Source organism: Xyrauchen texanus, chromosome 10 (genome assembly GCF_025860055.1).
Source record: "Xyrauchen texanus isolate HMW12.3.18 chromosome 10, RBS_HiC_50CHRs, whole genome shotgun sequence".
Lineage (NCBI taxonomy): Eukaryota > Metazoa > Chordata > Actinopteri > Cypriniformes > Catostomidae > Xyrauchen > Xyrauchen texanus.
Genome location: NC_068285.1, coordinates 9,135,028 through 9,161,950, shown reverse-complemented (window position 1 = coordinate 9,161,950; position 26,923 = coordinate 9,135,028). Strand labels below are relative to the sequence as shown.

Sequence of the window (26,923 nt, the reverse complement as noted above, 5' to 3'; positions counted from 1 at the left end):
AGGATAAGACAAGAGAAACTAACAGCATCTATGAAGGTCATAGACTCTTCTGTGGTTAGCACAGATACATACAGAGTTAGATGTCAAACTAAAGACAGCATGTACAATTTATATTTCTCACAATGGTGATCAAAACTTAGAAGCTTCAAAAAGCACAATGAAAGTAATTCATATTATCCAAATTAAGCAGAGTTTAAAGCAAATCCATGGTCTGTTGATCCATTTTTAATTTTAATTCATGGTTTAAAAAAGTCAGAGATTAAAATTTTAACCTGTGATTAAAACCTTCATCTGCTAATAATTTTGTCCGCCATGATGGATTCTGAATCTAGCTGTAGATCATTAATAAACAGGGCCGATCAACTAGGTTGATCCATGTTTAATTTTAATTCACAGTTTTAAAAAATCAGAGATTAAAATTTTAACCTGTGATTAAAACCTTCACCTGCTAATAATTTTCTCTGCCATGATGGATTCTGAATCTAGCTGTAGATCATTAATAAACAGGGCCGATCAAGCAGGTTAAAATGTTGCAGCAGCGTTTTCAAAAATAATCAAGACACAAATCTCTGCTTGAACACCTCCCCTCCCATCAGTGCTACTATTATGTGGCCAGAAATAAAGAGTTTATGCTGCTGACTGAAGTGAGTATTAGAGAGGAGGGGAGCAATAATGATCACCTTGTCACTTGTAATAATAGAATAAACGTCGCTGACGACACATCCACTGTTTCCTTACCCAGTCATTCATCTTTAATTGTAGGTCAGTATTTATTATTTTAACCACCTAAATTTAAAGGCAATCCCTGACTGAGATTTAAATCAGAGTTTAAAGTAATGGAGCAACAGGATTAAAGTTAATCTAGATTAACTGTGAAATCTAAATCAGCATATGTGTTTAAAGTGTAACCCTGATTAATTTTAAACAAGATTTAACAGAATTATCAGATAAACCTTAATTTAATCTAAGTTTAAGAATAATTTGTATTTTTGCAACCAACTCTAACACTATTGATACTATGAGCCAAATCACTAGAGAGGTGAACGGCACCTTCCCTAGTGGGATGATGTCCATCTCCTTTTATTGGGACAGGTCTACCCCAAAAACCCATCCAATACTCTATAAATCTGATGCTATTCTTCGAACACCACTCAGACATCGAATTTTGTCACATCATTGTGTTGTCATGTGCACAACTGTTGAAAGATTTTTTAAATGTTTTAAATAAACTATATCAACTCTTGTCTCTATTCTGTTAAAGTCAACTCCATATGAAGAGATCAGACTCACCGGAGCCCAGCTGTGTGTCCATGAAGAGTGACTGGTCTATGGAAGTGCCATTATATTTTAAGGGTGAAGACATATCAACTGGTCTGAGGTACAACATTTTTGTCAAGATAGATAGAGATACAGTAGATTATCTATGTATTAAAGAAAATCAAATATATGAACTCTTGTCTTTATTCTGTTAAAGTCAACTCCATATGAAGAGATCAGACTCACCGGAGCCCAGCTGTGTGTCCATGAAGAGTGACCGGTCTATGGAAGTGCCATTATATTTTAAGGGTGAACAAACATCAACTGGAGTGAGGTAAAACAGTTTTGACAAGATAGGTAAATTATTATTATGATATAATGCACAGAGAAAATTTTGGCTGAACTTGATTCAATTGTGGTCTGTGATTCCACATATTTTAATGTGTAATCATAAAATACTTTGTGTGAGGGAACCTAATTGAATTGGATAAACCCAACAAAATTGGACATGTCAAAGTAATCCAAATGAATCCCCATTTGTAAAACATATATATATATATATATATATATATATATATATATATATATATATATATATATATATATATATATATATATATATATATATATATATATGTGTGTGTTAAATACATGCTAGTGGGAAGCACTAAAGAGTGCAGCTTGGTAACTATGTTCTAGTTAGCACAGAAACTGTCCAATAAAAAATCAATATCATGTACCACGTGTACCTGTCCTAAGATCATAGCTCAATCATAAGCTCAAGGTCCACTTTTCACCATAATAGTAACCCCCAAAACTTCAACATTACCATAACTTTTCTGAATCTGAACATAACAAAACATGAAATACTAGCAAGCAAAACCTCCTCCTTTATATTCATCTTATACAAAAATACATAAAATAACACCAACTTTTAACATTTACTCTTCCTATTGAATCCAAAGCAAAGCATGCTGGGAACTAGAAATCCTCTGCCACAGTTTCCTTAACAAAAAAAAAAAACATATATATATATATATTTTTTTTAATTTGTCCCAACACAAATAGATTCAAGTAAACTTCATGTTTTTCATTGAAATAACTCAATACATGCAGCTATTTTCATTGTGAACAAGCAGCATAAAAGAGCAGTTCCTCTACTTGAATGGGGAAAGACCGAAATCACTAAAACGGTTGGTCAAGATTACACTAAAATAACTTATTTCAAACCAGCAGTAAAATCTGATAATAGTTCAATTGAGCTTCTATACCTCAGATCATGCTAAAAAAATATATTTTACCAGCTTATTTAGCTAATGCACATTCGTGATCTCAAGTTGATGTCTGTACAGTGGATTTGCAGGTTAAGAGCGCATGTGTGAGGAGGTCAGGAGATGCCTGTATTTGTATAACTCGAGTCTGAAGGAGTATAAAGACATCTTTATATGTCTAAATTCCTAAAGAGAAATAGTTCTGTCTTTTAACAGTTGTAGCGTGCATGCGCCAAACGCCTGTGTATGCACACCATCAAATGGAGTGTACTTTTACAGACTTGTGTTCGGCTCTATGCAGACTAAGCATTCACGTCAAAATCAAAGTATACTTTGAGCTTTAATTTTTCTTTATTTTCTATAATGCTGGGCTTAATTATTACTAAACAAAACTTTTTTAAGAAAAGCCTAAATATCTCACACTTGCACTAAAGCCCCACGATTATGTAACAGCCTGCCCTGGGACGTTAGATCTGCTGAATCTGTCTGTTTTTAGATCTCGTTTAAAAATGAATTTGTATTAACTTGATTTTACTACTTTGCACATTTTAGTTTTAACCTTGTGTTTTACACTGAGAGTGATTTGATTTTATGTTTTGTGAAGCACTTTGTGCTGGATTGCTGAAAGGAGCTTTTTTAAAAAAAGTTATTATTATTATTTCCTTCTGTACTTCATGTCCTTTTAACTGTATGGTCTTTAATGGACTTTAAAATTGCTGAAGATATGATTTAACCACTGAAATCAATATAGATTACTTTTATGTTTACTTTACGTGATTGTGACAGGGCAGAGGGTGGGGCCAGGTCATGATGCTACACACCCAGCCCCCAGAGGTGTAGTGGTAAAAAAAGAGGTGGGTAAACTATAAATTCTGGTGGACCACGACGTGGTCACCCGGTAAGTTGGGCCACTGCCTACCGGTGTATGTGTATCCTGATGACATCGCTATAGGCTATCATTTGATGGTACTACCAAGGGTATCACTGGTTGTTCCCTCATCATAGGTCACACAATTACTATTCAATTCATACATTAATCTAAGTTCTTGTTAAAGAGACCCAAGAAGGAATAATATGGTTGAAATCTATAAAGTTTACTAAATGACAAAACAGAGAGTACAAAAATATTTAAGAGAGATAGAGAGGGAGGCTTATATCCAGGGCTTCCAATGCAATGCACTTGTACATAATGATTAGGGATTTGGGATTATTTTCATAGTCGATTAATCTGTTGAATATTTTCTCGATTAATCAATTAGTTGTTTGGTCTATAATATGTCAGAACAATGTGGATCAGTGTTTCCCAAAAGCCCAGGAGGATGACGTCCTCAAATGTCTGGTTTTGTCCACAACTCAAAGATATTCAGTTTACTGTCACAGAGGAGAGAAGACACTAGAACATATTCACATTTAACAAGCTGGGTTTAAGTGCGTTTAAGTGCGTTTAGCCTCCACTACATCCCTGCCCGGCCGCTAATCAGGCTAATCAAGCCTCCGAGAGGGATAAAGGCCGACTGGAGACAGCAGTGGGACAGAGAGACAGAGATTTACGGGCAGCTGTCTGACACCTTTGTGTGTTTGTCTTTTTGTTTAAGTTCTTCATTAAACTATTATTTATATTGTCAAGCCTGTTCTCGCCTCCTCCTTTCCATTAATCCCTTTACACTGGTACCGAAATCCGGGAAGGAGGAGGGATGTTAATTTCAGTGTGTGTTTGTGTCTGATTCTCTTCATTGTCTGATTAAGGCCCGTACTGCTGCCCAGATCTGACGTACAAGAACAAACCTGTGTGCTCAGGAAGAGAGATCAGTCTATGAATGTACCAACACACTGGAATGAAAACACACGTTTCAGGTAAAATAAAGGTGTTTCTTGGTTTTATTTTCACATTACTACATAAATACACGTGAGAATGATGTCACCATTCTTGCATTCTCTTTAATGATCTTTTGTCACCTCAACACTATTAATTTCACTATTACTTTGTATTTCATTGCAGAAAATAGATATGTTTATGTTCTAATAATAAGAATAAAAATAATTTATTTTGGAATGCACTTTTATTTTCTTAATACTGAAAGCTGCAATGGTTAGAAACCTTAAAATGTTTTTGCACTTTATTTGTAGTGTAAAAATATTGATGTGTGTTCTGATCACACAGCCGACTGAAATGATTGTACAAAGACTCAACCTGCAGATTATGGGAGTGTAATAGTCATGTTAGTTGACCTTGGACAATAATAATTTAGCTTGATGATGTATACTTTGAGGGAGACAGTCATTATGATTTTTTTCAACTTGATTTAATTTTGTCAAAGCTGAAATAGACAGAAGAACTGTGGCAATTCTCCAAGACGCTTGGAACATCCAATCTGCCAACAACCGAGAAAAACGGTGTCCAGGTTTAGCTAGGAGAACCGGTGCTTTATTAAAGGCAAAGGTTGTCACACCAAATGTTGATTCAGCTCTTTTTTTATGTTGACTGGACTTTTTATGACGTTAATTGATATATGAAACCTGTTTATGGCATTATTTTTGAAGACTCATTATGCAACATTTTTCACAAGTGCCTAAAACTTTTTGCACTGTGTGTGTGTGTATATGTTTTACAAATGGGGATTAATTTTAAAAACTTTATATAATATAAATATATATGATAATTTTTTTACAAATATTGTCTTAGTCTTTCTTTACGGATACCGGATGCCCCCAGATGCAGAGGCTACAAGAGTGCAAACTGGAAGAAATTCCAGATGCAGTTTATTGTGCTACTCTAATCCCAATCAATAATTACCAGAAGAAAAAATTGCTACACAAAACTGAACTTTTAATTATAAAGAAGCCCGAAATACACTTGGGACTCTTATTTTGAAATGTCTGCACACTCAGATGTGAACTCACTGACGGCTGATTTGCTGAGAAATTTAATCTGATTCAAACTGTTAACCTGAGCTCCAGAATTCAAATCATAATTTCTTTTCGGGTGATTCATGAAAAAGATCCGGTCAAAAGAGTAATTTGTTCATGACTCTCTCGTGCATGGTTTGTTGTTGTGTGCGGAGCAGCGAACTCATCAGAAACAAAGCGGGTGAAAAACAGTTAGAGACCACTGATCTATATATAAAAACTGTTATATATATAGATCAGTGCTCCAGACAAACTAGTGCTCACTGTAAAGATGTATTCAATAACTCACAAGATGATATCTGACGAAACCGCATATGAACGCACACAACCTTACTCACCAATGGAGACTAGATGTTAAATTATTGTCGCAATCAATTATTTTTGGTCGCATTTGTGATCATTTTAGTCACAGTCTGGAGCCCTGCATGCAATATCCTAAACTTGCTAAATACAAAAAAATGTATAACGGTCTCTAAAGTATGAAGAATTCACAAAACAGAAGACTAACTTCTAAAGAGTCGCTTATACTAGAGTATATTATTTCAGGAGCTCAGGTTTTTACAACAAGGACAGTTGTTCAGTATTTTGTATTTAGTCTGTCTTTTATATGTTTGATTCGTGTTTATGAATATCTGTTTAAAGTTTGGTCTGTTACAGTTTGACACATATTTTGTCATTTTGCACATTAATGTCAACAAATGTTTTTGTTGTTGCCATTTTAGATCTGAGTAACACTTAAAATGAATGAAAATGACATGACGAAATAAAAATACACTTATTTTAAAGGACATATTTGTCAAAAGATTAAAAAAACATTTACAAAATTTTTTAAAATTAACACTGATTTCAATCTTACAGTCACTCACAATATGTTGAAGTCCAAAGCACATTCAAATCCAATTTGCTGAAGAAGTATCAGTGTTTGCGCGAGGGAACAGCAAAGCAGGAAAACCCAACACTCCTGAATGAGATCTACACAGAGCTCTACATCACAGAGAGTGAAAGAGGAGAGATCAATAATGAACATGAGGTGAGACAGATTGAGACACAATCAAGAAGAGCAACAACAGAGGACACGCAAATCAAATGCAATGACATCTTCAAACCTTTACCTGGACAAGACAAGCCCATCAGAACTGTGCTGACTAAAGGAGTTGCTGGAATTGGAAAAACAGTCTCTGTGCAGAAGTTCATTGTGGACTGGGCTGATGGGAAAGCCAATCAGGACATCCACATCATATTTCCACTTCCTTTCAGAGAACTCAATTTTATGAAGGAAAAAGAACTCAGTCTTTCAGATCTTCTTCAGGTTTTCTTCACTAAAACAAAAGAAATGGAAATATCCAGAGAGGAATGTAAAGTTTTATTCATCTTTGATGGTTTGGATGAGTGTCGTCTGTCTCTGGATTTTCAGTGCAATGTGAGATTGTGTGATGTCACCGAATCAGCCTCAGTGGATGTGCTGCTGACAAACCTCATCAAGGGGAATCTGCTTCCCTCTTCTCTCATCTGGATCACCTCCAGACCAGCAGCAGCTGATCTCATCCCCTCTGAGTGTGTTGATCGAATGACAGAGGTACGAGGCTTCAATGACCCACAGAAGGAGGAATACTTCAGGAAGAGAATCAGAGATCAGAGTCTGGCCAAAAGAATCATCACACACCTGAAGTCATCAAGGAGCCTCTTCATCATGTGTCACATCCCAGTGTTCTGCTGGATTTCAGCCACTGTTCTAGAGACAATGTTGAGTGAAGCAGAGAGAGGAGTGATCCCCAAGACTCTGACACAAATGTACACACACTTCCTGATCATTCAGACAAACATCAAACATGAGAAGGACTATGAGAAGAAAAGTAAAGACATGATCCTCAAACTGGGGAAACTGGCTTTTGAACAGCTTGTGAAAGGCAATCTGATCTTCTATGAGGAAGACCTGAGAGAGTGTGACATTGATGTGACAGAAGCATCAGTCTACTCAGGATTGTGCACTCAGATCTTCAGAGAGGAGTTTGGGTTGTATCAGGGGAAAGTGTTCTGCTTTGTTCATCTGAGTATTCAGGAACATCTAGCATCTCTCTATATGCACCTCTCCTTTACAAACAATAACATAAATATGTTTGAACAAATCACTGATCAAAGTCTGTTCTCTATAGTTTTAAAGGTGATGAAACTGAATCCATCAAAACAGGTTTCTATGTTTGACCTGCATCAGAGAGCTGTGGATGAGACTTTACAGAGTAAGAATGGACATCTGGACCTTTTCCTACGTTTCTTTCTGGGTCACTCATTGGAGTCTAATCAAGCTCTCCTACAAGAACTACCGACACAGACAGGAAGCTGCTCCTACAACAAAGAGGAAACCGTGAACTACATCAAGCAGAAGATCAGTGAGAATCACTCTCCAGAGAAATCCATCAATCTGTTTCACTGTCTGAATGAATTGGGTGATGATTCTCTTTTGACAGTGATCAAAGATTATCTGAAATCTGGAAAAATAAAAGAAACAAAACTTTCCTCTTCACAGTGGTCAGCTGTAGTGTTTGTGTTGTTGACCTCAGAGCAGAAGATGGATGAGTTTGATCTGAAAAAGTTTATTGGAGCACAAAATAAAGCAGATGAAGTTCTTCAGTATCTGATGCCTGTGATTAAAGAATCCAGATCAGTTCAGTAAGTAACACTCACAATAATCACAACAATGTTAAAACATCATCACATTTAGGCTACAAAGGGGGGAAATCACACTAATATCACTGATCAGGACAGATAGATAAACATTCACAGTGCTTACCACACTAACAACAAAGAGTTTTTTGTGAGGTTCATTTGAGATCATAGACAAGTCAAGTGGTTTTTATTATCGTTTCAACCATACACAGTTAGTACAGTACACAGCGAAATGAGACAAAGTTCCTCCAAGACCATGGTGCTACATAAAAACAACATAGGACAGGGCTTCCGGTATGCGACGGAACGAGATGGACGTGTGAAACGAGAGCTCCGTAAAGTCAGGCGATTAAAACCCCTTGAATTCAGCAAATATCTAAGTTTAGGTAAAAGACTCGGAATATGAGCGGGGGTACTAAAACAAGAAACCAAAAGATGACTGGAAAAGCGGAACAAGAGGGACGCAAAGGAGGTGAAGCGAATACACCTGATGCAAACAATGCTAGCATAAACGCACACAGCAGTGTCTCGACTTCTCAACCAAGTTTGAAAGATATAAGCGACCAAATAAGCAACCTTCGAACTCAGATAAATGCCGATCTAACATCGTTTAAAGAAGAAGTAAAGAGAGAAGTGAAAGAGGAACTGTCAGAATTCAGACAACAGATTAACCAACAGTTAACTTCGGCGACGCTATCCTTACAAGAACATGACAATAAACTCGAGGCGGCGGCGGCGCGAATTGAGGAATTGGAAAGTTGGTCGGCAGCGGCAAATGAAGTGCTCCAAGAGTCACTAAAAGAGCAAAGGGCATTGCGGGGAAAAGTCGACGATTTGGAGTCAAGGGGGAGGCGAAACAACCTCAGAATATACGGGGTACGCGAGGAAATGGAAGGTCCCTCTGTGATTCAATTTGTGGAGAAACTGTTGGTGAGCGAAAAACTTATTGAAGAAGGGACTGAAGCCCAAATACAACGCGCACACCGCTCACTTGGCCCGAAACCGACCCCCGACACCCCCCCGAGATCAATAGTTGTTAACTTTCTTCAGTATAGAGTCAAAGAAGCGGTTCTCAGAAACGCCTGGAAAAAGAAGATTCAGCTTGGGGATAAACTTCTCTCTTTTGACCACGACTACACAACAGACGTGATTCAGCAACGCAAAGCTTACAAAAAAGTTAAGCTTGTTTTGAAAGAGAACGGCATACGCTTCCAGACGCCATACACCCGATTGCGTATCCATTGGGAGGGTGGCCAACAGACCTACAACAGCGCTGAGGAAGCCGAAAGAGATCTGCATCGCCGAGGTCTTCTGCTTGAGGGCCACCTCGGGGTGGATAATACCAGCGGAACTGGCACATCAGCGACCCGAAGACTGGACCAAACATCGTCATGGCAACGCATGCCCCGGCGCGGAGAGAAGGAGACAGCCAAGAGAGCACGGGAGCGGTTACAGGAATTCCAACGGAAGTTCAATACTTGAACCGTGAAGACAAAGACGTGGAGACCTGAGGGAAATAGGTACTAGCAATGTTCCTAAGAACTGTGTGTTCAATCGCATTTTGTCATTGACTGTCAATGATGTAAATGCTAATATAGTCACTCTTTTTTTAGGATTCAAATAGCCTGATTTGAAGGAGCTAAAACGCCTAAGGTAGAATTAGTGGAAAAGCTCTTGATGTTTTATACACTGGTTCTGGGAGGGGGTCCTCTCTTAGAGGGAGGCTTTTCCCCTTACCTTATTTTGGTGAAATGGGGGAATTGCGAATACCCTGCCTTGGAAGCCTTTTTTCAGTTTAACGTTATTTGTTCTGCTGCTTTAAGTTCAGTTTTGTTTCTATTTTTATTTACAAAGTTTATGTTCAAAGTTCATGGTTATAAGACAAGCAACCAATCTGAACCACTTCGCATTTATGATGCACAGTCAGAAGCTTAAATTAATGTCATTGAATGTCAATGGATTAGGTAACCCAATAAAGCGGGCAAGGGTGATGAATAAGATAAGGAAAGACGATATGCACATCATCTTGCTACAGGAAACACATTTAGGAGCTTTGGAGCATGAAAAACTTATTAAATTTGGTTACAACATATTTTATAGCTCATATTCACAAAGTCATAGGAGGGGAGTTGCAATACTTGTAACCAAAAAAATAAAGCTTGACATTTTCAAAGAAATAAAGGATAAGGAGGGTCGATATATTCTAGTAAAGGGTAAAATCAATAATAATCTTATGACATTGGTTAACATCTACGCACCACCGGAATGCGAAACAACATTTTATAAAGAATTCTTTGATACACTCACGGCAGAAGCGGAAGGGATCTGTATATGTGGAGGGGATTGGAATTCAGTCTTAAATTTGAAACTAGATACCACAAGTAAAAATAGGAGTAAAAGAAATCTTACAAAATTACTTAATATTATGTTGGAGGAAACTGGCATGGTGGATGTGTGGAGGAAGCTCCATCCAACTATGAGGGACTATACACATTACTCAGTGCCTCACTTGGTTCATTCAAGAATAGACTATTTTATAATGAGACAGGAAGATTTCTACAGGGTAACCGAATGCAAGATCGGAGTCACTGATGTTTCAGACCACAGCGCAATATATTTAACTCTTAACTTGGAGAATAACCCCAAAATTACTGTATGGCGATTAAATGTGGGCCTCCTTAACAACCAATCAGTAGTTGGATCTGTCAAACAGGACATCAAAACATTTATAGAAGAAAATGACAATGGGGAGGTGGATCCATCAATAATATGGGACTCGCTAAAAGCTGTCTTACGAGGAAAACTAATAGCCAAGGCAACACACATTAAGAAAACTAGGATTGAAGCATATAAAAGATTAATTAAAGATTTAAAAGATAAAGAGGAAAAATTCATTTTGAAAAAAGATCAGGACACTCAAGAAGAAATTCAAAAATTGAAAATGCAACTTGAAAATTATTTAGATGATGAAGTAGAGAAAAAAGCTAGATTTACAAAACAAGCATATTATGAACTAGGCCCAAAATCAACAAAGTTTCTCGCTAGAAAACTACGCAAACAACAAGCGGACTCAACAATTTTGAAAATCAAAGACCCTATCTCGCAAAAGCTTCGAACTGAGCCAAAAGAAATAGAAAACACTTTTTATCAGTACTACAGCAAATTATACTCACTAGAGGGCGCTTCTAACAAAGAGTCGATTAGAGCATACCTAGACAAATTAGACCTTCCCTGTATAGGAGAAATACAAAATAAAAGAATATTAGCAGAAATTACATCAAAAGAATTGGATAGAGCAATAAATAGACTAAAGGCAAATAAAGCCCCAGGTAGTGATGGTTTCCCTGGCGAATGGTATAGGACTTTTAAGGTTGAATTGAAGCCGCTTCTTCTTAGAGCTTTAAACTATATCCATAAAGAAGGCAAGACCCCTCCCTCATGGAAGGAAGCAATTATCACGCTGATCCCCAAAGAAAATAAAGATAGAGATAATTGTGCCAATTATAGGCCAATATCAATTTTAAATGTGGACTATAAGCTATATACATCCATTATTTCTAAACGATTTGAAACTTTTATTTCTGATATAATTGATGAGGATCAGACTGGCTTTATAATCGGTAGGCAATCACAAGATAATATCAGAAGAAGTCTGCAAGTGATTCACAATATCTCCAGCAATAAGCTTAAAGCGGCCTTGATCAGCCTCGATGCAGAAAAGGCCTTCGATCGAGTAAATTGGGATTTCTTATATCTAACGTTGGAGAAATTTGGCCTTACTAATGACTCTATTCAATGTATTAGAACAATTTATGATAAGCCAACCGCAAGAATAAAAGTGAATGGATCTCTGACAGACCGGCTTGAACTTAGTAGAGGATGTAGGCAGGGCTGCGGATTAAGTCCCACCCTTTTTGCTTTATACATTGAGCCACTGGCTCAAGCGATTCGGGAGAAAGATGATTTAAAGGGGATTATGATCAACGAAAGAGAACAAAGGATCGGATTATTTGCGGACGATATATTGTTATTTCTAGAAGATATTAACATATCACTTCCCATACTGATGGATCTTTTGGGAAAGTATAATGAATATGCTGGATACAAGTTGAACATTTCCAAAACCCAAATACTATTGTTTAACCATTCACCCTCAATTGAAACGGCACGCACATATGATATAAAATGGAGCACCAACAAAATTAAATACCTCGGAATATTTCTATCCAAAGATTCTTCACTACTATATAATTTTAACTACAACCCAATAAACGAAAATATTAGAACAGACATCCAGAGATGGTCTACTTATCCACTCGGCTTAAGTGATAGAATAAAAGTGGTAAAAATGAACATCCTCCCTAGGCTAATTTACTTATTTCAATCCCTTCCGGTAAATATACCGTCAAAACAATTCACAGAGTGGGATAAGCTGTTATCGAAGTTTATATGGGATGGGAAGAGGCCCAGAGTTAGGTATTCAACATTACAGCTGCAGAAGGATAAGGGGAATGGCCCTTCCTAATTTAAAAATGTATTTCTATGCAGCTCAACTGCGTTACCTGTGTTGCTGGTGTGATCCTAGTTACTGTGCCAAATGGAAAGAGATTGAGACATGCATACCTGGGTACAATGTTCAGACACTCATGGGAGAGGACCATATCCCAACCGATGTAATAGAAATACTTGGCCCAATTGCACAATTCACAATGGAAATTTGGTATAGTGTAGCAAGACAATTAAAATTGAATAAAGAAAGAAAAATATTAAGATGGGTAGCTCATGACAAAGACTTCAAACCAGGAATGCATGACTCAAATTTCAAATTTTGGATCAATAGAGGGGTTACAGCTTTTTGTAATTTAATTAATAATGGGGAAATAAGAAGTTTTCAATATCTGAAAGATAAATTTAGTCTAGGTAATCGAGACTTCTTCCGATACCTGCAACTAAGAGAATACTATAATAAAGAAATTAAGGACAGAAACGAACCTAATGCAGTTTTAGAGACTCTGTGTGGTGCATACCAACAGAAAACGCACAAAATTACTTCAAAGCTATACACTAGCTTAATGTCCTGTCAGAAAAACACAACCCTGTATGTCAAAGAAAAGTGGGAAAGAGAAGCAGCTGTCACGATCTCAAATGAAGAATGGTATAAAATTTGTGAGTTGTCACAGACATCCACAAATTCACAAAAATGGAGAGAATTCAATTGGAAAAATTTCATTCGATTCTTTATTACGCCATCTATTAAAGGTAAACAACTGTCCACCCAACAAACGTGTTGGAGGCAATGTGGCTCTGTGGATGCCAACCACACACATGTTTTCTGGGACTGTCTTGAGATAAAACCTTTCTGGACCTCTGTCCACCTTACTTTCTGCAAAGTACTGAAGTACTCTATACCATTAACTTTTACAACAATGTATCTGGGCCTTTTGTCCAATGTAAAGAAAGATGATCGATATCTGGTTAAGATATTATTGTCGGCAGGGAGGAAAGCGATAACAAGAAGTTGGCTCAAACCTGAGCCACCCAGCCATACTCAGTGGACGGACATTGTGCAGGAAATATTCAACATGGAAAGAATGACTTTCATTCTAAGACTGAAAGAAGCTGAATATAAAGAAAAATGGCGCAAATGGATAGCATATAGAATAGCATTAGAAACTGTGTAATCTGAAGGTTTTGGTTTTTTTTCTATATATTTTTTTTTTATATCAGGATATCTGGTTGCTGTCTTATGTTTAATTGTTCTCTTTTTATTTTATTTTTGCATTTTGTAACCATACTCAAAATTGAGATCACCATGCTTTGTATTTGACCTGCCTAAAAAACAATAAAAATAAGAGTGAGAAAAAAAAAAACAACATAGGACAAACACAGAACCACATGAGACTACACAACTAAATAAAATACCTGTTGCGAATTTGGCCCTTTTCTTTAATTTTTTAAAATTTTTTCCCATATATATTTATTTGTACTCCATATCCCACAATTCCAAGCAAACTACACTACTAAATTTAGTGCACTACATTACCCATACACCCCTTGGTCGAGGTCTATAAGTAGACCTCACTTCCTTCCTTTGTTTCTTTGGCATTGGTGAGGTGTGGGGGTTTGAATGGACACCCAACCATGTCCTTTGAGTCCTTTCCTTAGGATCCGTTAAGTTTGTTTTGCCAATTGTATTGTTTGAATTTGTTTATTTGAATTGTTTGGATTGAGTATATGTTGTTGATATGTGTATTGATGAATTATGAGTTTGATTTCCTTTATTGTATTGTTTGTAGTGACTTAAGACCATCCTGTTCATCCTGTCCATCCGTTAACACCTGTCCATTTACATCATGTGAATCAGCTCCATGTGAATGTATGAACTTGATGTCATGTGAATTACCCAAGGCTTAATCATCCTGAACTTAAAATAAAAGAAAGCAAAGGACGTATTTGTCCCGTGTTTTAATCCGACACGCCATCAAGTTTCTGCAACTCCAACGAACTTTGGATATATTTAACATATGATATCCTACAATACCTATATAACATACCTATATATATACCTATATACCTATATAAAGTGCATGTGCAAACATGTGCAAAAAGTACGGGACAGTACAAGAAATTTCTAACAATGAACAGGACAATAGGCACAGAGGTCTGGTCATGGTCTAATAGCGCCGGGGAAGGCGTTCTTTTACATTCCTTCCCTTCTTTCAGAAGTAAAAGGACCTTTGGAGGCCACTTTTTTACCGGGGAGGGTAAAAAGTGGCAAAAGTGGCAAATATGTCATACGGGCCTAAGGGAGCACATGGAAGAGGCATGGCAGTTGATCCTGCCCTTCATAGGGGAGCGCCCGGGGCAGAGAGGAATCTGCCAAGGGAGACGCAGGTCTCACAAAAAAGATTAAAATAGATGTGCATAGCATGCACTGGACACAGCAACGATAAAGCTGGGTCTGCCTCCTCTGGGGCAGCTTCACTTGCAAGCTCACAACATGATCCCTAAAAGGGGTCATGGGAACCTTGGGCATATAGACCGGTTGGGGTCTCAGGATCTATGTGAGTGTCTTCCGGACCGAACTCCATGCACGTTCGCTGACAGAGAACACTCGCAGGTCCCCCAACCCTCTGATGGAAGTGAGTGTGGTCAGGAGGGCAGTCTTTGAGATGGTCTTTAACTCGACTGACTCTAAGGGCTCGAGCAGGGCTCTCCGTAGGCCTAGAAGGACCATGGAGAGGTCACTTGAGGGAAGGTGCTTGTCCTAGGAGGGTTCAACCTCCTGGCGCCTCTCGGTAACCTGATGTACAGGTTGTGCTTACCAAGAGACTTGCCTTCAACAGCATCGTGGTGTGTTGCTATAGCAGCTACAAGACCTTGAGAGTGGAGTGGGACAGCTGCCCCAATTCTCTTGCTGGAAGGAAAGTACTGACCCCACTGCGCACCTTTGGGGGTCTTCATTGACGGCAAACACACGCCACTTCAGGAACTACAGCTACCTTGTAGAAGGAGCCCTGGCCTGAGGGATTGTGTAAACCACTGGTCCAGGGACCAGACATGAAAATTCCAGAGATCTGGGCATGGGTGCCGGAGGGTGCCCCATCCCTGAGAAAGAAGGTCCTTCCTCAGGGGAATCTGCCAGGGAGGTGCTGTTGCGAGGAGCGTAAGGTCCGAGAACCAGGTCTGTGTGGGCCAATATGGAGCCTCGAGAATGACCTGCTCTTTGTCCTCCCTGACCTTGCACAGAACCTGTCTCCACTCTCCCCTGAGTGTCACCTACTGTGACAGAGCATCTGCTGTTGTGTTGATGTTGCCAGGGCTATGAGTGGCCCGCAGCGACCTGAGACACCACTGACTCCAGAAGAGGTGGTGACGGTCGATTTGCGACGTGAGTGTAAACTGCCTTTGCGGTTAATATAAGCCACTGTCATCGTGTTGTCCATCCGGACCAATACGTGCTTGCCCTGGATCAACAGCAAGGACTACAGCCCGCAGGAACGCAATGTCTGTCCGAGGGCTGAAAAGGCAGTGGCGGGCAGGCGTGAGAGCAATGCGATTTGATCCGCGGCGCTATGCATACATCGGGAATTCAGGCAGTACAGCACAGACTGCCCATGCTTGCATGTGAGGCGCGCTATCATTTACACCGAGTGTAACTCCATGCCAAGATGCTCTGAACTGAGGAGAGCTTGCTCTTTTCCCAGTGTAGTATATTTTTATCAAGTTAAGTATACATTAATCAGGTGTAATCAATGTAAACATTGTTGATTTCTACCACAGTTATGTCTGACAGGCAAACATGCAGTTTACTGTGTGTGTGTAAAGGCCTGTGGACGTGATGGAATGTGTGCTCAACATATGTGTGACTATTTGAAGGTGTGTGCAGAAACAGGAATAGCTTTACCTGTGTGCTCTCATGACTGCTGAGAAAATATATGGTGAGGATTTTTACTTCTCAAAATAAGCTGGCCAGGGCTAAAGCACAGGAATAGCCCCACCTTGTTAGAAGACCGTATATAATAAACCAAACCCAGAGATGCTTTAGTTGTTGTTGTGGTTTTACTGCAGGCAACTTGGCTTTATTGTGTGATAATAAAGTCTATTCTTCTGAAATCAAAATCCCAAAGATGTTGAGTGATTTTTCACAAAATTGGCAGAAACTACTACACCAGTAAGCCCTAAGCGGTTGAGGTGTGTGTGCACACAGTAACTCTCGAGTGCACTAGAATCGGCCAGTCATTGAGGTAATTGAGTATGCGAAAGGCCACTTCATTTAGTGGGGCAAGGGCTGCCTCTGCAGTCTTTGTGAAGATGCGTGAATGTGAACTGAGATGTGTTTGAATGGGAGTCTGTGCAAAGCCTGGTTCAGTACTCACTGGTCCAAGATTGGCCGCTGAATGTGTTTATTTGTAGATTTTTACTGTCTGTAAGATTATATTTTTCATTGAGCAGGTGTCAGTTCATATCTCATCTTTTTTATCTTACTGCAGGTTGAGATATTGTGATGTCACAGTTGAAGGTTGTGCTGCTCTGACTTCAGCTCTGAGATCAAACCCCTCACATCTGAAAGAACTGAATCTGTCTGAGAATAATCTAAGAGATACAGGAGTGAATCTGCTCTCTGATTGGCTGAAGAATCCTCACTGTAAACTGGAGAAACTGGAGTAAGATTTCACAACTCTCAAATCCTCCATTCTCTTTCTGCAGTAAATAATAATGATTTAACAACAATGAAATAAAAATTAAAATAAAAAGTAAAAAAAATATTGCTTTAATGTACCAGATTTTCCTAATTTTACCATAACTTTTTTTAAATCTGTCTTCATTTACTAACCCTCATGTTTGGAGAATCATCACTGTAAACTGAAGATCATCTGAAAGTCACATGATCTGATATTCTGAAAGAAATATTTTTATATAGCACATAATTGCAACAATTATTACAATAATTTAGAGTTATGTGTGAACTATATGTGTCACGTTATTAGAAAATACTATAGAAACTGATCTAGTCCAATTGTAAATCCAAAAAACATCATCCAAGAAATGATCATAAGATCAGAATAGTCCAGAAGTTCAGTAGAGAAACAAGCAAGATCTAAATCAAGAACCAGAATCAGAACAGAAAAACCTGACAGAAAAGTCACAGTTGATTCATTTACAGTATTTAAAATTGCAATGTTAATTTAAAATTAAACATTAGCTAAAATGAAGGAATTATGAAGAAAACAAAATCATGAAGAAAGAGAAAGAAAAACGTCTTGGTTACAGATATAACCTCTGTTCCCTGATGGAGGGAACGAGACATTGTGTCGACACTAGAGGTCGCTCCTGCGGAGCCCAGACATCTCTGATTTTGAGAAAAGGCCAATGAGAATTGGCGTGTGGAATTTGCATGCCACTCCCCCGGACATACGGTATAAAAGGAGTGACGCTGCAAATACACATCCGGTATCGCACTGAGGAGCCGGAGGACACAACGTCTCGTTCCCTCCATCAGGGAACGGAGGTTACGTCAGTAACCGAGACGTTTCCCGTCTGTCACTCACTCGATGTTGTGTCGATGAGTTGACACTAGGGGTCCCCATGGAAAACGCCACAGAGCTGAACCGAGTTACGAAAACTGGCGGTGCGAGATGGGCAAACCTCTGTGTGCCTCATAGCCAGCGCAGCAAGCCATCGCATAACTACCCCAAAGAGGAGGACACCGCGGAGACCACACCCGGCCCGAGAGGTTTAGGTGGAATACACACAAGGTCTTACCTATCATTAGGGGCCTAGTGATGCCCGTACCGGGGCGGCAGCGAGCCTCTCCGAAGACTCGACAGCCGCTAGGCTAGGGAGGAACAAAATCCAGGGTTCACACTTCCTGCGAACGCAACTGGGAAAAGACCGCACGTCTTCGCCTCAAGGGAGGGGAAAGGCGCTATGCACAAGCGATACACCCGGCCAGCTGACCCGAACTTACCTGTTTGTGTCACCTGATAACACACGGGACGAAACTGGCTCAACCCTGAGGTTATAGAACCTCGCAAAGGTGTTAGGTGTTGCCCAACCCGCAGCTCTACATATGTCTGCTAGAGAGGTGCCATGGGACAACGCCCACGAAGTCGCAACACCTCTGGAAGAATGGGCTCGTAGGCCAGCAGGGGGCAGCATGTGCTGGGCGTGGTATGCCATTGTGATGGTATCGACGGCCCAGTGGACGATCCTCTGTTTGGAGACAGCGCTTCCCTTCCGCTGTCCGCCGAAGCAAACAAAGAGCTGCTCGGAGCTTCTAAAGCTCTGCGTGTGGTCCAAGTAGATGCGAAGAGCACGCACCTGACACTGCAACGCCAAGGCTGGGTCTGCCTCCTCCTGGGGCAGCGCTTGCAGGTTCACCACTTGATCCCTAAAAGGGGTCGTGGTAACCTTGGGCACGTAGCCCGGTCGGGGTCTCAGGATGACGTGAGAGTAAGCCAGACCGAACTCTAGGCACAGTTTGCTAACAGAGAACGCCTGCAGGTCCCCTACCCTCTTGATGGAGGTGAGTGCCGTCAGGAGGGTGTTCTTCAGAGAGAGCGCCTTTAGCTCTGCTGACTCAAGGGGCTCGAAGGGAGCTCCCCGAAAGCCCCCAAGGACCACGGAGAGATGCCACGAGGGAACGAGGTGTAGCCTCGGGAACCTCCTCGTGCCTCTCAGGTACCTAATGATCAAATCATGCTTCCCTAAATACTTACCTTCCACTGCATCGTGATGTGCCGATATAGCGGCTACATACACCTTCAAGGTGGAGGGGGACAGCCGTCCCTCCAACTTTTCCTGCAGAAAGGAAAGCACTGATCCAACTGCGCATCTCTGACATGACGAACCCGCTCTCCGTTGCCACGATCGAGATCTCATCATCGTCAGGCGCTCCGAACGAGATCGTGGGTCCACTGTGAAGCGAATAGGCAACCATGCCCCAGCGCTCGTTTGGAGCATACGAGCGCGGCGGGGAGTGGGAGGTCCATGGGGTTATACCTGGCGGAGAGGCTCCCACTGAGGTCCCCATATCGCCCCCAGCGCTAACCAACACTGCCTCATACCCGTAGGTAGAAGGACCGAGTCAGGCAGCGGCTGGGGTGGCTCGCGCTCTTACGAGGGCGAGCCGCAACCGCAACGTAGCCATGGCCATGCTCTCGCAGTGAGGGCATGAACCATCCACAAATGCTGACTCTGCGTGGGTAGCACCCAGACACAAGAGGCAGTGATCGTGGCCATAAGACGGGGAGAGAGAACGAACGCAACCAGGAAATACACACAAACGGAAAGACATCTTGAAAAAGACGCTTCACCGTTTGCCTACCATGAGCACGTGAGCTCCTCATGCACCTCCGGGAAGAAAGGAACATCGGCAGAGCATGGCCGGAAGCGGGGGGAGGCGGAGGGTTCCACTCAAGCCCGACACTCACGGCTGCCCAGGCAAGCATGGCTGTCAGCTCCGCGTCAGCCTGTGACTGAGCCGCCGCACCCGAGAGTGGGAGTCCAGCCGAGTCCTCAGCGTCAGACATGACGAACCCGCTCTCCGTTGATGCGATCGAGATCTCATCGTCGTCAGGCGCTCCGAACAAGATCATGGGTCCACTGTGAAGTGAACCGGCAACCGCGCCCCAGCGCTCGGTTGGAGCATACGAGTGTGGCGGGGAGTGGGAGGTCCGTGGGGTTATACCCGGCGGAGAGGCTCCCACTGAGGTCCCCATATCGCCCCCAGCACTAACCAACACTGCCTCATACCCGTAGGTAGAAGGACCGAGTCAGGCAGCGGCTGGGGTGGCTCACGCTCTTACGAGGGCGAGCCGCAACCGCAACGTAGCCATGGCCATGCTCTCGCAGTGAGGGCATGAACCATCCACAAATGCTGACTCTGCGTGGGTAGCACCCAGACACAAGAGGCAGTGATCGTGGCCATCAGATGGGGAGAGAGAACGAACGCAACCAGGAAATACACACAAACGGAAAGACATCTTGAAAAAGACGCTTCACCGTTTGCGCCACTCTTTTACAGAAATATACTCTTTTATTGGTGTTTATATATATATATATATATATATATATATATATATATATATATATATATATATATATATATATATGTATATGGTAATATAAATATATATATAAACGAAGTTATTCACTCCGTGAGCTCTTTTTCTGCTGCTGAAGCGCCCAGAGGTGTGTGCTCAGCACAACGTAGTGTGCGAGGGGGTGGACCGCTGGAAAGCGCCGTAAAACCAACAGCTTGTTCAGATATATATATATATATATCATTATATCAAATAAAAAATATTCAGATAATTACAATGCATTACATTCTTGTAGCAGAAGAGTTAATCATTGCATTAATCAAAAGCGGTTTTAGAATACAATGTACTGTTTACTACCATATTATTGATCATATTCTCCTGTTGAACTGATGTGTGTGTTTTGTGAACTGAGAGAGTGAAGAGTGTGTCATTGTTCTCTGCAGGTTGAGTAATTGTCGTGTCACAGATGAAGGTTCTGTTGCTCTGACTTCAGTTCTAAGATCAAACTCCTCACACCTGAAAGAACTGGATCTTTCTGGGAATAAACTAAGAGATTCAGGAGTGAAGCTGCTCTCTGATGGACTGAAGAATCCTCACTGTAAACTGGAGATACTAAAGTAAGATTTCACAAAACTCTCAAATCTTCCTTCATTCTCCTCCTGCAGTAAATAACAATGATTTAACAATAATGAGAATAAAAGAAACATATTGAAAACAGAGTTCTCTAAGATAACGGAAGATCATTTTGCTTTAATTTATCAGATTGAGTCTAAAAAAAAGTCTTTAAAAAAACATACTGAAAGCATACTAAAAGCATATGTAAAGCATACTTTTGACGAAAATATGGCAAGATAAAAATTATACTGAAAAATATGAACAGAAGAAGAAAAACCTTGAGAATCGGTATATAGTAGAAGATATTAGACATGGATTCAAATAAAAAAAATAATTCTAATAAAAAGTTGAACGTGCAGAACTCCGGCATAACAAACCGCTTCAAAATGGGGTAAATACCACATTCAAACGCATCTTATTTATACAAGACATTAATTACTTTATCCCTAACATACTGTTTATGTAATATAACAACTTACATCTGCACAGTATAGTAAATGTTCAGGTGCACTTGAACTAAATGATGCGCTAGTCAGAACATACGTAATTTGTGTTGCGTAACTTGCGTTGTGAATAAGCTGTTTCCATAAGAAACACGCTACATGCAATGTAATATCCTTTCACAGAAAATGTATAATCATGTAGAATTCTGAATACAGTAGGATAACTTTTAAAAAGTATCCAATACTTCACTATATTCACAACAATGATTATTTCACAACAAAGGTTTTTCACAACATGGACAGCATGTATATTTGATACATGATTAAAAATGTTTAGAAAAATCTACATACATAAGTTTATTGCCAACACAATAAAAGATTTTTTTAGTCATTATTTTTCAGTTCTTTAACTCATTCTTCATTCTGTAATAAAATATTGCAAACAATATGACTTTATAACATGCAGTCCTAGCATAAAACACTTATATACAAAATACACTTATATTCAAGATACATTCTCTGAAAACGTATATATTGCTTCTCAGGTAAATGTATCTAGTTTTAAGAATCTAGAGATTTTTAAATGGAAAACAAGACAAAACACTTGATAATAATAAGAATTGTTACTGAATTAAACTTAAAGGAATATTCCAGGTTCAATGTAAGTTGAGCTCAGTCAACAGCGTCTGTCACATAATGATGATTACCACACAAATTTGTTTTGACTCATTGGTTCCAGTGAGGCACTGACAATGGAAGTGAATGGGGCCAATTTTTGAACATTAAAATACTCACTTTCTCCAAGACCATCTCCACACGCTCCAACCAGAAGCCGTGGATGACTGCGGAGGTGCGCACACTGCTGAGGACCCGAGACTCCACCTTCAGAGCAGGCAAGAAGGCAGCCCTAAGAACAGCTAGGGCCAAACTGTCCCGGGCAATCAGAGTGGCAAAGCGCGCACACGCCCAGAGAATCCACAGTCACTTCCAGGACAGCGGTGACACGCGGCGCATGTGGCAGGGCATCCAGGCCATCACCAACTACAGGACAACATCAGTTGCCTGTGACAAAGATGCCTCCCTTCCAGATGCGCTGAATTACTTCTACGCTCAGATTGAAGTGCAGAACGACATGGTGGCAAGGAAGACCACCCCTCCTCCCAACAACCAGGTGCTCTGTCTTACCACAGTGGATGTGAGGAAAACTCTACGTAGAGTCAACCCACGGAAGGCTGCTGGTTCAGACAACATTCCTGGCAGAGTGCTCAGAGGATGTGCAGACCAGCTGACAGATGTTCTTACCGACATCTTCAACATTTCTCTGAACAGCGCCGTCATTCCAACGTGCTTCAAGGCCACCACCATCATCCCCATGACAAAGAAGTCTTCAGTGTCCTGCCTCAATGACTACCGTCCCGTCGCACTCACACCAATCATCATGAAGTGCTTCGAGAGGCTCGTCATGAGGCACATTAAGACCCAGCTGCCCCCCTCACTAGACCCACTGCAGTTTGCGTATCGTCCAAACCGTTCAACGGATGACGCCATCGCCACAACCCTCCATCTGGCCCTCACCCACCTAGACAAAAAGGACTCATACGTTCGAATGCTGTTCATAGATTTCAGCTCAGCATTCAACACAATAATTCCTCAGCACCTGATTGGAAAGCTGAACCTGCTGGGCCTGGACACCTCCCTCTGTAACTGGATCCTGGACTTCCTGACTGGGAGACCTCAGTTAGTCCGGATCGGGAACAGCATCTCCACCACCACCACACTGAGCACTGGGGCCCCCCAGGGCTGTGTGCTCAGTCCACAGCTGTTCACTCTGCTGACTCACGACTGTGCAGCAATGCACAGTTCTAATCACATCATCAAGTTCACAGATGACACGACCGTGGTGGGGTCTCATCAGCAAGAATGACGAGTCAGCATACAGAGAGGAGGTGCAGCAGCTAAAGGACTGGTGTAAGCCAACAGCCTGTTCCTGAATGTCGACTGTAAAGGGATCAATGGAAAGGAGGAGGCGAAAACCGGCTTTACAATATAAATAATAGTTTAATAGTAAACTTAAAAGAAGACACAAACACACATGACGGACATGTCCGCTAACGATCTCTCTCTCCCGCACGGCCCTCTGCAGTCAGCCTTTAAACCTCACGGAGGCATAATTAGCCTAATACGGGACCGGGTGTGTAGTATCACGACCCGGCCCCACCCTCCGCCCTGCCACATTCCTCCCTCGTTCTCTCAGGCTGGGGAGCCCCCGGCCTGACGTACATCCCCCCCCTCTTTCCCTGGGGGAGGGCGCGCCTTCCGCGTTGTCTGCCGGCAGGTCATCCCCATCTACCTGGACGAGGGAGGGGACAAGGGGAGGGAAACAGAAATAATTAAAATGGGGGGTACTTCCTGTAACAGTCTAGTACCCCCCAAAAAACTGTAAAATTTAAAAGAGGATAAAGGCCATCACAGAGCGACAGTGAGAGAGAGAGAGGAGAGAGAGATGAAAAAAAAAAACTCTTACTCGCCAGTTCTCCGATACGCCGCAGCTTGTTCCTCGGCCACTCCTCCACCCTCTATCGGACGACAGCCGCGCCTCTCCGGGCGGATCCGAGGCAGTCCTCCAGCCCCTGGCAGACGGAACACCCCGCCGCGTTCTCGGGGAACAGAAGGGGTCTACCCCGCCCCTGGCAGCGGTCCTCTCGCTCCAGGCGGTCATCAGTGAGCCCCTCCTCGCTCGCGGTTGGCGGTCTTAAACCCCGCCGCGTTTCAGCAGCCGGTAGGTGACTCCTGCACCCCTGGCAGCGGCCCTGACCGCTCCAGGCGGTCGGCTAGGAGCCCCTTCTCCCCTCACGGTCGGCGGTCATCGTCCTCGTTCAGGCGGCTGGGCTCCTCGTCCTCCGGCAGATGGGCGCGGCTGCTCCGTTGGGGTGGACGGTAGTGGCGAGAACTCTACTACGGCGTATCCCTCCTCCTTCCCGAGTTTTCGGCACCAGTGTAAAGGGATCAATGGAAAGGAGGAGGCGAGAACCGGCTTTACAATACAAATAATAGTTTAATAGTAAACTTAAAAGAAGACACAAACACACATGACAGACATGTCCGCTAACGATCTCTCTCTCCCGCACGGCCCTCTGCAGTCAGCCTTTAAACCTCACGGAGGCATAATTAGCCTAATACGGGACCGGGTGTGTAGTATCACGACCCGGCCCCGCCCTCTGCCCTGCCACATCGACAAAACAAAAAGAGATGGTTGTTGACTTTAGGAGAGCACAAGGTGAAACCTCTCCGCTGAACATCGACGGCTCCTCTCTGTGGAGATCGTCAAGAGCACCAAATTCCTTGGTGTTCACCTTGCGGAGAACCTCACCTGGTCCCTCAACGCCAGCTCTATCACCAAGAAAGCTCAGCAGCATCTCTACTTTCTTCGAAGGCTGAGGAAAGCACATCTCCCAACCCCCATCCTCACTACATTCTATAGAGGGACTATTGAGAGGATCCGGAGCGGTTTGGGACTTGCACAGTTTCAGACTGCAAAGCCCTGCAGAGGATAGTGAGGACAGCTGAGAAGATCATTGGGGTCTCTCTTCCCTTCATCAAAGACATTTACAAAAAACACTGTATCCGCAAAGCAACCAGCATTGTGGACGACCCCACACACCCCTCACACAAATTCTTTACCCTCCTGCCATCTGGCAAGATGTACCGAAGCATTCGGTCCCTCACGACCAGACTGTGTAACAGCTTCTTCCCCCAAGCCATCAGACTCCTCAATACTCAGAGACTGGTTTGACACACACACGTGTCCTGAGTTACACTTTAATTACGGTCACTTTATAACTTTCCGCTATTTAAATGCTGTGTGCATAGAACACTATCTCATAGTATGTTATGTTTACATTTGGCATTTTTAGAAACTGTCATCTTTTGTACTACTGTGTACTGGTCGGCGCTGCACTGTCTCTTACTGTGTCTATTGTCCTGTTCATTGTTAAAAATGTATTGTACTGTCCCATACTTTTTGCACACGTTTGCACGTGCACTTTATTTAGCTATTATATAGGTATTTTATATAGGTATTTTATTAAGTTTGTGTAGTCTCATGTGGTCCTGTGTTGGTCCTTTGTTGTTTTTATGTAGCACTATGGTCCTGGAGGAACGTTGTCTCGTTTCGCTGTGTACTGTACTAACTGTATATGGTTGAAACAACAATAAAAACCACTTGACTTGACTGTTTTAAAGGGATAGTTCACCAAAGTTCTCTCATCATTTACTCCATTTACCCTCATGACATACCAGATGTGTATGACCTTCTTTCTTCTGCTGAACACAAATGAAGATGTTTAGAAGAATATTTCAGCTCTGTAGGTTCATACAATACAAGTGAATGGTGATCAGATCTTTGAAGCTCCAAAAAGCACATAAAGTCCAGTGGATTAATTAATATCTTAGTGAAACACTAGGTGTGTTTAAGAAATATATCATTATTTAAAATGTTTTAACTATACAATTTCACTTTCACCCAGCTCGCTCACAAATAAACAAAGACTCTCAAATGAGGTAAGCGAGTTGGAAAGTTCAAGAACTGACACATGAAATATTTTAAATATGGAAGTGCTGTGTTATTTACAACAGAGGAGGAGGAATGTTATAAAGCAGCTGGATTGGTTTTGCTATAGATTTGCATCTGTTTCTTTTTATATGGTGCTTGTGTGTGCTGATCCTCAACATACTGAAAAACATTAGATTGCATCCGCTGGTGTCATCACAAGAGGAAAGACTAACTTTTCACAGATTCACTATCAGTTATCCTGAGCTGCTCACTGACTCAAACACACATTGAGTCACTCAAAATATTGAGGGTGTGCAGTCAACATTTTTTACCCTGCCAATTTCAGACCAGCCGAGAGATCCGACGATATCATGCCAATGTGCTTATGTCACGTGAGAGGCAGCTTGAACTCGATCCTCCCGTGAATGTGTATACCACAGCTGGCCAGAAGCAAACATTTTTAGTAAAAAAACTTTCATATATAATCTATTTCTTACACACACATAGCGTTTCACTCCAGAAGATTTTAATGAATCCACTGGGGTCAAACAGATTTTTTATGATGGCTATATTTGCTTTTTGGACCTTCAAAAATTTGGCACCCATTTACTCTCATTTTATGGTCCTACAGAGCTGAAATATTATTCTAAAAATCTTCATTTATGT

General features: G+C 41.5%; 1 protein-coding gene across 1 annotated transcript in view; it reads left to right on the top strand.

The window, feature by feature from the left end:
* The window catches only part of LOC127650406 (NACHT, LRR and PYD domains-containing protein 12-like), a 44,311-nt gene that overhangs the window by 11,829 nt on the left and 5,559 nt on the right, over positions 1 to 26,923 (top strand). The window contains exons 3-8 of the mRNA XM_052135833.1: positions 1,262 to 1,378; positions 1,475 to 1,591; positions 4,275 to 4,382; positions 6,294 to 8,102; positions 17,093 to 17,266; positions 21,091 to 21,264. Of these exons, the coding sequence (XP_051991793.1) occupies positions 1,262 to 1,378; positions 1,475 to 1,591; positions 4,275 to 4,382; positions 6,294 to 8,102; positions 17,093 to 17,266; positions 21,091 to 21,264 (2,499 nt within the window). The remainder of the gene's footprint in view (positions 1 to 1,261; positions 1,379 to 1,474; positions 1,592 to 4,274; positions 4,383 to 6,293; positions 8,103 to 17,092; positions 17,267 to 21,090; positions 21,265 to 26,923) is intronic.